The 15,663-nt window shown below is 45.2% G+C and overlaps 1 protein-coding gene across 15 annotated transcripts in view; it reads right to left on the bottom strand.

Annotated features, from left to right (window-relative positions):
* The window catches only part of LOC116947509 (uncharacterized), a 134,979-nt gene extending 120,655 nt beyond the window's left edge, over positions 1-14,324 (bottom strand). For 12 of the 15 annotated variants that reach the window (XM_076070638.1, XM_076070640.1, XM_076070644.1 and 9 more), the window contains exons 1-2: positions 13,846-14,323; positions 9,123-10,249 (exon numbers count right to left, since the gene is read on the bottom strand). In XM_076070638.1, the coding sequence (XP_075926753.1) occupies positions 9,123-10,106 (984 nt within the window). In that variant the 5' untranslated portion in view covers positions 10,107-10,249; positions 13,846-14,323. Of the gene's footprint in view, positions 1-9,122; positions 10,250-13,845 lie in introns of all 15 variants that reach the window. The other 3 variants (XM_076070643.1, XM_076070641.1, XM_076070642.1) reach the window with 1 other exon arrangement.
* Between the last annotated feature and the right edge of the window lie 1,339 nt (positions 14,325-15,663).

Here is a 15,663-nt window from a genome sequence, read left to right as displayed (position 1 = left end):
GTTTACACACTGCGAAGGGGACGGCGTTTCAAGATCAAGGCAGCACTGCACCCACGATAGCGGAAGGAAAGGTAGCAAAGCTTGGGAAAGCCTTTCAGTCTCAGGGTGATGAGAAAGAAAAGAGCAAGAGGAAACCAGGCCATCCGTAGAAGGATCGCCGCTGCTGCTACTGCTGCCCAAGAGCCCACAAAACGGCACCAAGTTGGGAGGGACTTCACGGAGCACAACAGGCCAATTACGTCCACGACGATGATGCCATAACACTAAAGCCGGGCATCGAGAGAAAGAACAAAAAACCACAACTTAAGCATTTAACACGGGACAAGTGCCCTCAGTGCTCGGGGTCATACACTCCTGGATCCATGCACCTGCAGGAAATATTCCATGACATCACACGTTTCTCAAGTTTGCTCTGCGAAGCCCCACTTGTGTGTTCCACGAAGTCCGACTCGAGTAGTGCCATCACATGTGCACGCTTCGCACCTATGTGTGGCCGCTGTTAACTTCTCCACCCCTGCCCGCCTTCTCCCCCCCCCCCGCCCGCCTATTGCCCCACCACCCCCGGGTAAACGTCACAGCTCCATTTACTTAAAAGTCACATGATGCGTCCAAGAGGGCAGCCTTTGCTCGTTCAGAATCCACACCTGTGCTGCCTGCTGCAGATGAACGGGCGACTGCAAAGGGGGGTTCCGAACAAACGGGCGATTGTACGCCGAAAAGGCTGAAATAAGGAATATTTGCTCTCTTTTCCAAGCCCGAGCACAATACGATTGCAAGAAACTTCTCGTATCCTTTTAGCCGAGAGAGGTTGCACAATTTACCGCCTGTGCATACTTCCGAAACATTATGTACAAATCAAGACCCAAGGCTTCCTGTTCCAAGAACCCTACACCACAGGAAAAGGAAGGTGTTGTCAAAAAAAAATACGTAACAACTTTGCATGGAGAACACACACAGTAATTTGCATTCTAAGAGCGGTGCGGGTTGGAAGCAAATGGAAAATCCTAAGAAAGCTACACTGGAAAGAATAACCCAACCCTTAGATCCGAAAACGTTGCCAATCTCAACGCACTCTTATCACCGGAAATTTACAGGGTGAATAAAGGCAAACCCATTAACAGTCCTTCAGGAGCCGCAGCCATTTCAGAGAAGGGCTCACAAGCCATAATTTGCTTTCACGTAACAGCAGGCATGAAGGCTCATGCTCTTCGCTGCAGATTCCAAGACTTTTTTTTTGTATTTCCCCACTCTTATCTCAACCCCCCACCCACCCACCGGACCATTTTCATCTCTTCAATCTTCACTTCACCACTCTCTTCCGGAATAAATTAACTCCGAGGCTTAAGGAACCCGTTTCCACCGAAACGGATTACGGCATCTGCATCAGCTTGTGGTTAAACAATGCGAACGGAACACAACGAGGGAGGAGAGAGAACATTTGAATTTCATTTACTGCATCCATGTGGCCGGCAACACACAACCTCGCGATAGCCAGGCTGTAAACTTAAATGAGCTGCGTCGCCGTAGCGCTTTCGCAAAAAAAAAATCGGATTTTATTAATGAAATCTTGACTTAAAGCTTTCGTGACTGCAGGAATGCACTCTCTGGGTCTTTCGGTAAAGTCGCGTAGATAGAAATTTTTTTAAAAAAATTACTTGCAAACTTTATAAAAACGGCTGCTACAAAAATAAGGCCAGATCCATGATTTTGGATGCACATGAGACACTTTGAAGGTGTGGGTAATCATTACTATAATCATGAAGCAGCTTTTAACTTGGCATAGCATGTCAAGCAAATAGGACTGACATTTTAATAGAAATAATCTCCACCGTTCTGAACTGGGGAGAAATGCTCGTAAGATACCAATGGCAGATGTAACCAGACAAACTGACTTTTCATTCACACTGGGATGGCGATGGTGCCATTTTGTGCACTTGTCACAGCATTGACTCGTACATTAAGCAGGCCGCATTTTCATAAACTGTGGTGTGGTGGGGGCAGCAGATGGCAGTCTCCTGCAAAATCCATCATAGCAGCATTGTATTTATGTCCCCCCCCCCCGCTACCTTTTTACCAACCTGCACAAACGAACAACGGAGCATGTTGACGTCTGGTCAAGAAACCCCCCCGACTCGCACGGTGGCCTTCAACCGGTGGTGGATGACAAGATCAATATCTATTATTTCCCGCACCCTCCGATTTGCATGGTCGGCTACGTACGTTGCAAAAGAAGTCCAACATACATATTTGCGTTAGGATTGTTTTTTTTTAAATTTGTAACCAGGTGATAGTGTAAATTGTGGAACTGCCCCCTAATTCCCAATCATCCAGGGTGTTGACTTCTGCCTTCTCATAAATTTTACAGGAATCACCTGGACTCGAAAAGCAAAAGGCAAGGCAGTAGAGCATGACACACAAACACAGCTTCGGAGTCTGCCACTTCAGCTTCCTGTGCACTTTGTACCCCCTTTTGATCTCCAACGAGTGACTGTTGACTGTTAAGAATGGAGGCCCAATTGGCATGGGTGTGTTGACAAAAGCAGGGGCTCACAGCCACAGACACACAAACGCGTGCTTGCACACACATCAGTAGCCTCCGCGGCTGGAGAACCTGAAAAACTTGGCCCAACATCTTCCAGTGCAAATATTTAATTTCATGGACTGCAGCTGGAAGTGGTAAAAAAAATAGTATTAGGCAACAAACCGCTTTTCTTAAAAAAAATCCTCCAAAGCGCACGGGTTTATCAGCAGCATGTAAGCCCTGTCCACGTCATGAAAATGCCCAGTGTAAAACATTTCAAAACGTCACTCTTGCGACACAACCTACTGATTACGAGTCAACTTTGCCACACATTCTGCCTCTCCTCCATTGAACCCACGGCAGTTCATGCATCTGGAAGAGTGGTTGAATTGGCAGCTACCATGGTTAAACGCATTTGAGTTTTTTTTCTTCTTTCCAGTAAAGTATTAACAGGCCATTTCTAGCGGATTTGTCGATGTTCTAAATTGACTGGGGCTAGCTGGCTTTATGATACATGATCGACGAGACCAATATCCTGGTCCAAACTTGAGGTCACATAATTTGGGGACGTCTAAATAATCTCGAAAGTTAAACATTAACACAGCCCGATATAATCCACAGGTTAGAATGTCCAAGGGAAAGAATTGAGAGGATGAAAATGGTGCCATCTACCGCCATTCAAACCCAACCAAAAGTAAACTAACAAATTACGAGAAACAATTTTGCAGGACCGACACCTTGAGCCGACTTATTGTAATGTGCAGCTTCATGTTAACGGCAGTACGTGTCCTGTTTTTGTTTTGTTTTCAGATTCCCGCCTGGCCCTTACGAGCCTCAGGCACTTCCAACAAAGCCAGTAAAACAATGAAGGAAATGGGCCCAATGACAATAGCAGTCCATGTGAAATACAACAGGCGGCAAACATTCTTTACACACACAATAACGCTCGCATCTCACTTCAATGGGCCCAGCCCATGCCCAAGTGGCTGAAATAATAACTGTAGACTTCGGAGACAATACAGTAATACCCAAGCGTGCACAACGAGAAATGATTGATGTTTGGTGACATCCTGTTTAGAGAGATCAAAACTTTGCCGTTTCTCTCCCGGTAACAGTACATAATCATGCGTACGACCATTTTTCTTTCACCTGGAAGAGTTATTCCTCGCACAACGTCCTCAAGGACAAGACGTATAATTGCTATGAAAACTCTCTCCAAAATGTATTTTTTTCTTCGAGTATAAAACATTCTAACCTGCGGCTTGAGGGGTTATTCTGTACGACCTTCTCTGCAGTTGCACGTTTTTCTTCCCCAAGTGAAAAATCATTTTTTTTAAACTACATCCAACACATACAATTGGTGAGCATAAAAAAGAGGGGGAAAGAGGTGACGCAGTGCAAAACCTGAATTCCATTCCCAACCGGCAGCTAACAGTAAATGACAATTACCGTAATATCCAAACCGGCCTCAAATCCAATCTTTCCCAAACTCGTACAAACTAGCATGCTGACGTACCGGAAAACGACCCCCACCCCCCCCCCCACATGACCAAGACGGCATGGGGAGGCCTTCATCCAGAAGCGGATTTAGACAAGAGTACTGTAAATTATTGCTCATTAATAAAATCGCGCGCACACACAAACACACTTTGTACAACTCACTTCGTATTTAACTACGGGCTAACTTGGAGGAGTGGAAGGACACAAAGAGAGCCCTTTGCCTATTTAAACGTATCAGAAAGTAGAAAAATGGTCACGTTTCAAACGGCACGGGAAGTAATCCGCATAGTACTGAAACAGGACGTGTCACGTTGTACATTTTTCATTTTCTAGGCATAAAGGAAATCTCCCACAAATGTGCAGCAGCTGCACAAGGACATGCCACGGATGTTTTGAAAGCACAATTAGGCCATACAACCAATGTGGATTCCTACGAAAGAGCCGCGCACAATGGAGTGCCCATAACCGTGTGAATGCCAACACTTGATAAGGGCATGTGTTTACTACATTATTCAACATCCTGCCTGCGTGCTAAATATGAGCAAGGAATGAGACCAGTCTTCCTGGGACAGAGGAAATACCTTTCCATGTGTTGACTATTCTCTACAGCTGCCCTTTTAAACAACTGCAAAGATTGTCGGACGTTTAAAGCCACGGCATAATGTTTAATGCTGCTACATGGTAAGTTTAGAGACTGCTTTGACTATGAAGGCATTTGTCATATTTGTGGACAAATGCACTCGCATTTAAATTCCTGCAAATGGACCAACAATGCCACGCTGAACAGAAACAAAACGCAAAATACTCCGACGGGACTTGGGTCAAACATTCCAATGCCGTTCTTATGAGCGTGCTCATTACTTTATGAAACAGAGTATTAACTGGCATAATCACATCTTGCACGTGGTGGTGGTGGTAGTGGCCTGGCACAGGCGCTGCGATGACATCGCCGTCACTTAGTGGCGAATGGCGGGTGTTGGGTAATGTGGTCGTGAAAATATTCCGACATTATTTAGCAGTCCCGGCATGAACATTTCCATATTTGTTTGAAAGGGCTTTTTTTGGGTTGTTGTTGTTAAAGGATGCAAAAGAATATTAAATTATAAAGTTAACAAGCTCCACAGTTGGTAACGGAGCCAACCAGCTACGCGTTTAGACCAAACGCAAGTTACAACAATTAAGACCAGGTATCCGAGCTGCATAATCCCCAACACTCCCAGCTATTTCCGTTAACACATGCCAAGATAATGACAACATTACGCGCATTACAATATTTGTGACATTCCAATTTCCTTAATTACCACAAAAACACTAAACGAGCATGTATGTGACACACTCCTCCTTTTTTTTTAGCCACCTGTGTATACTGACCGCGTAAAACTGCCTGTGTATACTGTCGGGGCAATTGTTGTTGTTCGAAAGCACAGTGCAAGAGTGGGTTGAGAAGGCCAGCATCACGCATGCCTGGTCACCTTTGTCTCCCTATTACTGATGTTGACACACCAAACCAGGCAATCATTCTATTCCAAGACGGATCCAGGATATGCCAAACAGGTTAATATTTCAATTGCCTCTGAACACTCACACTTCCAGTATAACATCAAATTCTAAAAATATTTATAAAAACAATTGAAAAATAAATTTGGAGACAGAATTACGAAAAATATATCAAGCTACACGCACTTCATTTTCAGAATGGGTGTCAATTAAATAACCCAAGGAGCGTATCATTGTTAAATTGGCAACGACACACTTTTAGAGTTAACTGGGAGAATGTTGCGAAAATGTTCTACATTTCTAACAGTTAGCACAGTGTAAGCCGAAGCATTCTCCCCGTGCCCTCCAACATCTCGGCAATAACTGCATCACCGCACGACGCTGTATCGTATGTCACTGCCGCTCGGCTGACAGGCATGGGCTAATTATAAACCAATTTCACATTCACTCAACTTAAACCATCAGGGTCTAAAAGTCCCCGGCTATCCTTTGCCTAAACTGCTTGTGAGGAACAGACGTTCTGCCAATCAAGCAAGCCTGGCACACATTTATTTTAAGCTTCAGCACCACTGTTGATTCAGAGTATCCAAGGATATACTAAGCAACGCCGCGTGGCAAAACGCGTAAACATAAATCGCTACACGCGCATGCAAATGTTTTAAGCAGCTCGCTTACTTCCCCAAGCCTGCTTTACGACTGGAAATAATGACCGACTTTATTTCTTTAAAGTCTGGATTCAAATAAAGTCTTAAAAAATGCCTCGCCATTCCATGCAAGTCTTCTTGCATTGTGGGTAGGGGCCCAGCTTAATAAACATCAACTGGACACATTAACATTCCAGACCCTAATTCCTGGACAATTACCGCCTTTCAGCATGGCTAAATGGTTCAACTGTGAAATTCGAATTATCAAAAGAGGACATACACAAATCAGCGTGCGTGGAATTCCTCACGACAATATCTCATCTATTACAGCTCGCCAATAGAGGCCTTGCACCGACGGCCCAAAACCGCCATGCACTTGGAAATGAAGATCATCTTTGTCCAAAAAAGAGAGGACCGCTCGGTTTAATAGCGCATTCAAATTTCACCCGCTCTTTTCAGTGCGAGGTTTGGGCGGTTGCAAGCACACCGAACACCCACAGAGCTTGTCTTTGCACACTTTCACCTTCAACCTTCACAGAAATACAACGATAAGAACAGAAATTTGCACGTGAAATAATTTCAAACGAGGTCAGGCTGGCAGGGCCGACACGGAGCACAAACTCGCTCCTCGATCAAGAACCAGAATTTTGGCCAAATATATATTCTAAAAAAATAATCAACACTTTCAAGTCGAATAAGCATTTTAAACGGATGAAGCGTGCTCAGGAACTGAGGCAGAAATTTCCAGTGCGTCAATACGACTGGGCTACCATGGCATCGCCTGCAAATATAAATTTGTGATCGCCGATCGCTGCCAGGTTTAGAACTTTTTCCTCCCTGGTGAAATCGGCCCCTTGCCGCTGCCGATTTACTGTACCACGGACTGCGGCACACAAGGATCCTCCTCTTTAGATGTCCCCCCCCCCCGTCGTTAAATAGGCGCTTGTATTTTTCCAGCACTAATTTATTCTTAAAAGCTCCCTTTAAAGATACTCGCTTTTTTATTTCGCAAAGTGCCAGGAAATTACGCGCATTCCTCGGTAAGTTCCAGAGGCTATCAATTTATTTTGGTTCATATATTTTTTGTTCCTGCACCAATAAAGTATATGATGCCCCCGATTATTTTCAAGACGAAGCACCACTTTAGAAGAGAGACTTGCCTTACAAGTTCATCTTGACCGGAATCTAAATTTGGAAAAAAATCACCAATACTATCTACTCCACAATAATTCACGTCAGATGACAACCCCCATAGGCACGATAGAATGTGATCAGTCAACACGAACTCGACGTGAGAATCGCTCGCTTAACAAGGAATATTTAAGACCCAGAGCCTTCGGATTGTTTTTTCTTTACCTTCTTCGCACACACTGTGCCGCCTTGCCCTTGTAGACCAGCCTTTGTCAAAGATGAAATCCAATTGTCAATTCAACTTTGGCTCCTCGGTCGTATACTTAATCCGCACGAAATTAACATTAGCAGATCTTTGGGTTTTAGAAATGCATGCCATTCTGACAACATATCACAAAAAAACGTCTCTTTTTCACACAACAGACATGACTACATGTCTGCAAAGGTGTGAGCGGACATGTGCGATTTTCCAAATGGAATCTTGCATATTGGGAAGTCAAGTGCAGGAGGCAGCTCCATATTTTGTTCATAATTGAACGGCATACTGCCTGCGCTATTGCAGACAATTGGCATCCTGTCACATCCCATAACCGTCATACATACAATGGAATACATTTTCCCATATCGTGCTTAATCATACCCAAAAGCTGCCCAAGCCAACTAGTGTGCCGTCACCTTTAGGAGGTATGTGTGAATTGGAGGGATTTTTTTGTTACCCCTATTTGAATTTCAGGCACCGACCAAGTGTGTGTTTAAGTTAAGGAATTGCATATCCTTGCACACCATGACATAATCTGTGGGCTCCTCTTTAAGCAAGGAATGTAACCTTTCTGTCTCATTCCATTGCCCCCCCCCCACTAATCTTTCAGGATGGCTACCAGGAAAGACCACCCATTGTGATTATAAAATGGCCTCACAAGAGAAGTTTCCTCCGAGCATGTAGATACAATCGCATATCCCCAGGCTGTGAGAATGTGAAGTTATGACTAACATCAATGTGCCTGTCCCTTGCCCATTTCGAAAAAGGTGCCTCGTTCATTGAGAAATGTAAGTAGGCATAATGCGAATAAAGCACGTTATTTAAATGTTGGTATGAGGGATCTGCAAATTACTTTGCAAAATGTTTGTGGTTATTAAACGTTCTTAAGATTATTTGAATTTAGCAAATGTGCCGAAGGCATGGCCAAACAAAGCATCTCTAGTATTCATGGAGGTTAAAAATATTATGCTTTAAGACTTATTTACAGGAAACAGCAGCAAACATTAATGTTTGGCAAATTCTTTAATCTGCTATTATTAACTTGCACTTAAATGCCAAAGTATAATGCAAAACAGACGCATCCTTACCTCTGTTTTCAACACAAACATTGACAAACATTGATGTGCATAGACGTATTTAATATTACTTTGGATCTTACTTTTTTTAATGCATTACACATAGGTGTGCACATGCAATGTGCCAGATACTGGCAAAGTATCAGCAACCACATGATAAAACACTGAACCATTACCCCCAGCTCTCAAGTTTCCGAGATGGTTAATCCATTGCGACGCAGGAGTGAAACGTATCCTTTCTATAGTCACAATGAAATCTTTACATCCAGCGATCCATGAATGAAACTTTAGCCTCAAATGGGCTGGTGCACTCTTTTTCCATACCCCCACCCCACACCCCCCCACTTTCAAATGGCCTAAAGATGAAGTGGGGAAAACTATTAAAGATATAAATGGAAATTTGCACAACGTGTGCATAAAGGCTGCACACTCAGGACTCAAGAGTTAATAAATATAATAGGAAAAATGTCACCAAAGGATGGTGGGGATATTACCTGGAGCTCACACCAAGCTACTTCAACTCCTGTCTCTGTATCCAGCCCTTTGTAAACAGTCTTGAAGGAGCCCCTTCCCAACTCTATGTCAAACTTCAGAAACCGGCCATCCGTCGAGGTGGCCACAGCTTTCATGCCGTCTTCCTCCTCCTCCTCTTCCTCAGGGATACTGGGAGAGGCCACAGCAGTTGGCCCCACTTCTTTCTCTGTCCGCTCGGCGTCCGTGGCCGCATCCAATTTTTCGACAGCAGCAGCAGCAGCGCCTTCGCTCAGCTTTTCCTTGTTCACGTCCACCGAGTCAACCTCCTCCAGTTGCTGCGGTTGACTTTGCTGCTGCTGCTGCTGCTGCTGTGGCTGTGGCTGCTGAAGCTGGATGCACACAGCCTGAAGCTGAGGAGTCCTGCCTTCGAGCACCATCAGCTCAGCATCCAACACGTCCTTGAAGTGGGGGCCGGCAGCCAGCTCCTCGCCGAGTTCGCAAACGAGGCCCCCTTCTTGTGGCTCCGCGGTCGTCACATCGAAGGCGTTGGGCAGGCTGGCAAGAGAGCGCAGGTCTTCAGCGGGCAGCGTCATGTTGGTGCTCTCGCAGATCACGCTCCGCCGGATGAAGCGGCCCCCGCCGGCGCCAAAACCTCCGCTGGCGAGGGCATAGCTGCCACCGGTCAGCGAATCCCGGTTGGCGTCGTGGCCGGCGGCCTTGGGCCTGAGCTTGGGCCTCATGACGGCGTCCGAAGAGGCGCGGCCTCTCATCGGCGGCAGGAGAGTGGGCAAGGATGGGCTCGGCTCACTCCTCTCGCCACCGGCGACGTCGCCGCCGCCGTCCGCACCCCGGCCCAGATCGCCATCCGGCACCGGTCGAGTCAACGAGGACGACGAAGACGGGGAGGACGAGGAACGCGCCGGCGCAGCCGCCCCAGCAGCCTTGCTTTCGGCTGTCGACATGCCTCTCAGCTCATTTCCCAGTGCGTTTCCCTCCACGGTCATAGCCCGAGATTGAAGAAGCGATGGGATATGAAGAGGAGGAGGTGGTGGAGGAAGAGATTAAAGCGACAAGTCCACCTGCCCTTGGATTCGGGAAGCGGATGTGGGGCCCCGAGAGTCGTAGCGGTGGTCAGGTGGAGAGAACGCTGCGGATACACACACACAATAAAACAGTGAACAAACAGTGAACAAAAAGGGATGTGAAAATGAGTGAAAGGAAAACCACGGAACAGAGAAATGCAGTGAGCCCCATGATTAATAACAGAAGCCCGTTTCTGACTTTATTATTTACACACACAGCCGCAGCCATTGAGTACCTCCTGTATAAACAAGCCACTATTTCTACACAACATACATACACACACGACATACCTTGACTGTGTAAAGCAATAGGCGCCGTGTACAATACATGACATACGCAGCATAATCCTGTGTCTCTGAAGGTACAGTATTCGTGTGGCTGCCAAGCATGCGCATAGCCCTGATGGCGTTCACCTCAGATCAAACATGCAGTAGTAGCCTCAGCCCACAATACACATGCCACCCGTTCACACACACACACAAAGGAATTGAGAAGGTGCATAGAAATTCGCATACAGCGCCGCATACAAATACATTCACAAATAAATATTCACTTAAAGCTTTCGTGACTGCAGGAATACATATTCTATGGATCCTTCGGTAAAGCCACGTAGATATAAAGAAAAGAAAAATATTATGACGTTTCGATCGCAACACAAGCAATCATCTTCAGACGTCTTCAGACGATTGCTTCAGGTGAAGACGATTGCTTGTGTTGCGATCGAAACGTCGTGACATTTTTCTACCTACGTGGCTTTACCGAAAGACCCAGAGAATATACATTCACAAATAGTTATATGCGCACCAAATATGCACGTTATAATATATACATGCAAACACGTGCACAAATACTCACAAGTTACAGTATTTTAAATGCACGGCAACACAATGATCCATGCGGATTATAAAATTGTACACGAATATACAAACACACACTGTGAACATATTAATACATAATTACATACACACATACAAAAATGCATAGTAAGCACATAATACATGTATACATACGAGGGCCGGCCCAAAATTCAAGGCACATGGGGTTATTTCATTTATTTTAACACTGGCATGAATTTTTGTTTATTTATTCCTAAAGTTAATATTTATCTATTATCAACGTTAATATATATTTGTTATTTCTTCATGTGGGGTCACCTCACATCCGTCATGTCCAAAAATCCACCACTAACTCTGAATGAACTGTGAAAAAACGTCATTGATGACTGCTCAGAGATTACACCTGTAATCTGTACAAAATTAAAATTCACGCGTGCATTACTATTTATGGAAATCAGATTGAACATTTGTTCAAATAAATATAATAACCAGGTGTCATCACTTTTGGGTCACCCTGTATAACGCTTGGCCAAATCTACGATTGGTTGAGGGCTCCCCCGCACTTTAAGGGTTGCAGGTTTATTCAACCATACATCATCACGCCGGAATGTGATGTATACAGACAAAAGCATTGAGAGTGTAACATCATCGACATGATACATCACGGTTATACATCATGCACACATTTACGCCGCATTACACGTAACTTTGCTGTACATATACCGCCAGAATAGTTTAGTTTTAACTGTACTGTACCTACCCACACGAACTTCAGGAAATGATTTCAGAAGTAAACAAAGGCCGGCTGTAAAAATGGAGTTAAATATAGAGCAGAGTGAAACAAATGTCACGTACATTTATTTCACGCACACACACAAAAAAAGGAAAATAATTGGAGGGAGACAACTGGAAAATGCAAATGTTCGGTGAACATATATTGTTTAAAGCTGGACAAGAATCACTAACGTTGAAATAAAGAGGCTAGCGAGAGCAGGCTGGAAGTGTCTTTCTTTTCGGGAGGATTTTAATGTGTTAACAATGCACGGAACAATTGTGCTTAGGATTAGGAAAGTTTGCAATTGCCTGCCGCGACATTTCTGGGATACAGACCCAGAAAGACTGCGCAAAAAAACTGAAAAGTGCACAAGTAGGAGCGAGGAGATATTCACATCGCTGGGAATGACAATAAAATTAAGATAAAACACGTGGGATCAAAGAACAAATACAATTTATAGGCACTATCAAAAGTAAGTGGGGGGGGGGGGTGGCTTGGGAAGGTGGGTTGTCAGTCAGTCATGGACCGTACTGGCGATAGTGGCAGCCAAAATAGGGATCACGCCAACAAACAGCATTGATGGAGCGATCAGAATTATGCATTTTCCTGGAGGAATCCGCTGAGCTATAAAGCCCTTCCCAGATGTCCGATGAGATCAGCTCATGTGCAGGAGAGCGAGACTTGCTATGGCATCGCAATGTCCCCCCCTACAACCCCAACATCCAGCAGTGAGCAGATCACGGCTGTTTAAGAAAGTGCACACATGTAGGTGATACTGTACATATAAGATCAAGTACACTACAGTTGACATACGCACACCATATTAGACACATCAGTGGAACATATCTAAAAAAAAATACCTTTGCATGCACATATCATGGGCCATTCAGGTTGTACACGCACATCACCCACACATTACAGAAACATTGTACGCATCACATCGATAGCCCATACGTTTCCTAACTACGTAATACACATACACAGATATACTGCAACCAAACAACTGCACAATACCCACACGGCGTATGCCTACATAGTACATACATTACACACATATCGGACACAGCACAATTACTGAGACACACGTTACAATGCATACCAAATACATTACACACAAACATACACACGTATGCAGACTGTACCTTAATGACACCAACATACAAATCCTTCACGTCTGATAACCATACGGCCCTGTCAATCCACTGCTGGATGAGGGCCTCCCCACGCCGTGCGAGGCGTGAGGGTGACTCGATCACACACACACTCATACCACAACACACTCATACCACACATACATACACACTCACACTCATATCACACTCATATCACACCACACACACACACTCACACCACACACACTCACACTTACACCACACACACTCCTACCACACACACTCCTACCACACACACTCCTACCACACTCATACCACACACTCATACCACACACTCATACCACACACTCATACCACACACTCATACCACACACTCATACCACACACTCATACCACACACTCACACCACACACTCACACACACTCATACCACACACTCACACACACACTCATACCACACACTCACACACACTCATACCACACACTCATACCACACACACACACACTCATACCACACACACACTCATACCACACACACACCACACACACTCATACCACACACACCACACACGCGCGCTGCATACAGGTCGACATTTGGACGCCATACACGAATCCACACAACATAACAACAATACGTGTCGACATTCTACGAATTACATGAATGCAATACCAACGCAGCCACCACCACCACCGACCAATCCCAACCATCCCCCGTATTGACCACCAACGTTCACTGGGTGCCCGAAACGAAGAGAAACACCACACACACCACCATTACAAACCAGACCCGCGTCGCGACGATTCACATTCACGCGCGTAAAAAAAACACACACAAACACCTTGTCGTAATGTTACCGCCTTGTTAACACACACCACACACACACCACACATACACACGACATCTCGTTCCACGTTAACGGGCGACGTCGCGCTCTCACGTCAGTCAGGGCCGATGCGCCTCTGCCGTTGACCGCGGCCGTCATCATCGCCTTCCCCGCAGCATGGTGGTGGTTGTTGTTGGTTGTTGTTGTTGGTGGTTGTTGGTGGTTGGTGGTGGTGGTGGCTCGGGTTGATCGGTGGCGGTCGTCTCTCTCCTCCCCCTTTGCTCAACCCCCCTTGTGCGGATTCCGTGTCGGCCGCTCAAACGTTCAGTCAAGGCGCTCCTCCTCCTCCTCGGTTTTTTTTTAAATTTTGTTCCTTCTTAGCCTAACGACGACGATGACGACGAGGACAACAATAATAATAATTACACGACGCGTTCACGACTGGTCCCACTGGCGTTTTTGTTCGTTCGTTCGTTTTCGTCTTCTCGCTTTCTCCCTTCCGAGCTCGCGTCTCGGTCCGCCCGCCTCCTCGCTGCTCATTTAACGTCGAACCCCGTGGTGGTTGTGGAGGTGGGGGGGGGCCGGCCCACGTGGTGACGTCACAGCGCGGTGACATCACCGCCGCCATCTTAGGTGGGGGGGGAAGCGCGTCACACCGTCCGCGCCGGTGGTCAGAAGGGATCTTGGCTGTCGCCTGATGATGCTGGTTGATGTTGTTGTTAAATTGCCGGCGAAACGTCGTGCGCTCGGAGTGTAAATCTTGTAGTGGGTTTATTCTCCAACACACCGGTGTGTGTGTGTGTTGTACTGGTAACGAATTGCCACGTTCTGTTTAGGGGCCGTCCATAAATGACGTCACTCGATTTTGGACGATTTTTGACCCACCCCCCTCGCCACACGGCGTCACAAAAAGTCAGACCCCCCCTCCCTCAAATACGACGTCACAAAGCTCTGCCCCCCCCCCCCCCTCCAATACCATATTTCCATTTTGAAAATAAAACATGCTTCAAATCGCTTTAAACTATTGTCATTGTAGTGCGTATTTAATGTGGCGCTGCACTCTGATGTAGGAGTGTTGTTATAACAATAGTGTTATAACAATTCTATGTTTATTTAAAGTTGCGTATTTTGATGTGACGTCAGATTTCTCACCCCCCCCCCCTCGTCACACATCGTCACAAATGTCTGACCCCCCCCCCCCCCTAGGTGCGTGACGTCATATATGGACGGCCCGTTACGTGGCAAACATTACTAATTAGCTGTGGCGGGTTTAACGACATTTATATTTACGCGACCGAACCCAAACACCTCTTATGAATAGTTTAGATGTATGCTATAACAGTACAGTACCTGTACAGGGTGGTCCAGATTGTCTTGTGATGGTATTCATTTCTGTTTTAAACAAATATTACTTTTAAAAAAGTTTTAGGGAATTAAATGGGGTGGTCACAGGACATCTGGACCATTCTGTAAGCATATCCTTTACTTCGGAATTTAGGAGAGGATTTTAAATGGAACACATCTAGACTGTGTCGTCAGATGAAATATCGTCTAGATTTGTTAAGTTTTAAAGTCTTTCGTTACATTTGAAGTAGATTATATTTAACAATACTTTAGTGAAAATTCTAGAACATAAATTATAGATTTACATCAGCTTTGTTTCTTGACATAATATACAATTAACGCGTCTTAGTCCATCAACCTATTCGCTTTCCAGACCAATTTTTGTTTTATCAAGCATTTGTTTTAAGCAAGGAAACTGTGCACACGTTTATATCTTACTGCGTCTCATCGGCAGTGAGGCTTGTTCAACAAATCCTGCTTTAATACCAGATGTCATTGATCAGACCACTCCATACAAACTGACCTCATTATTTGACAGTAAGTCATCAATGGCTACTTTGAAAATAAAATAAAGTGGGAGTAATATTA

The sequence above is a fragment of the Petromyzon marinus genome, chromosome 30 (assembly GCF_048934315.1).
Source record: "Petromyzon marinus isolate PM22_M1 ecotype Great Lakes invasive population chromosome 30, UKy_Petmar_22M1.pri1.0, whole genome shotgun sequence".
In the NCBI taxonomy this organism is placed as follows: Eukaryota; Metazoa; Chordata; class Hyperoartia; order Petromyzontiformes; family Petromyzontidae; genus Petromyzon; species Petromyzon marinus.
The sequence above is the reverse complement of the archived record's forward strand: the minus strand, read 5'-3'. Positions and strand labels throughout refer to the sequence as shown.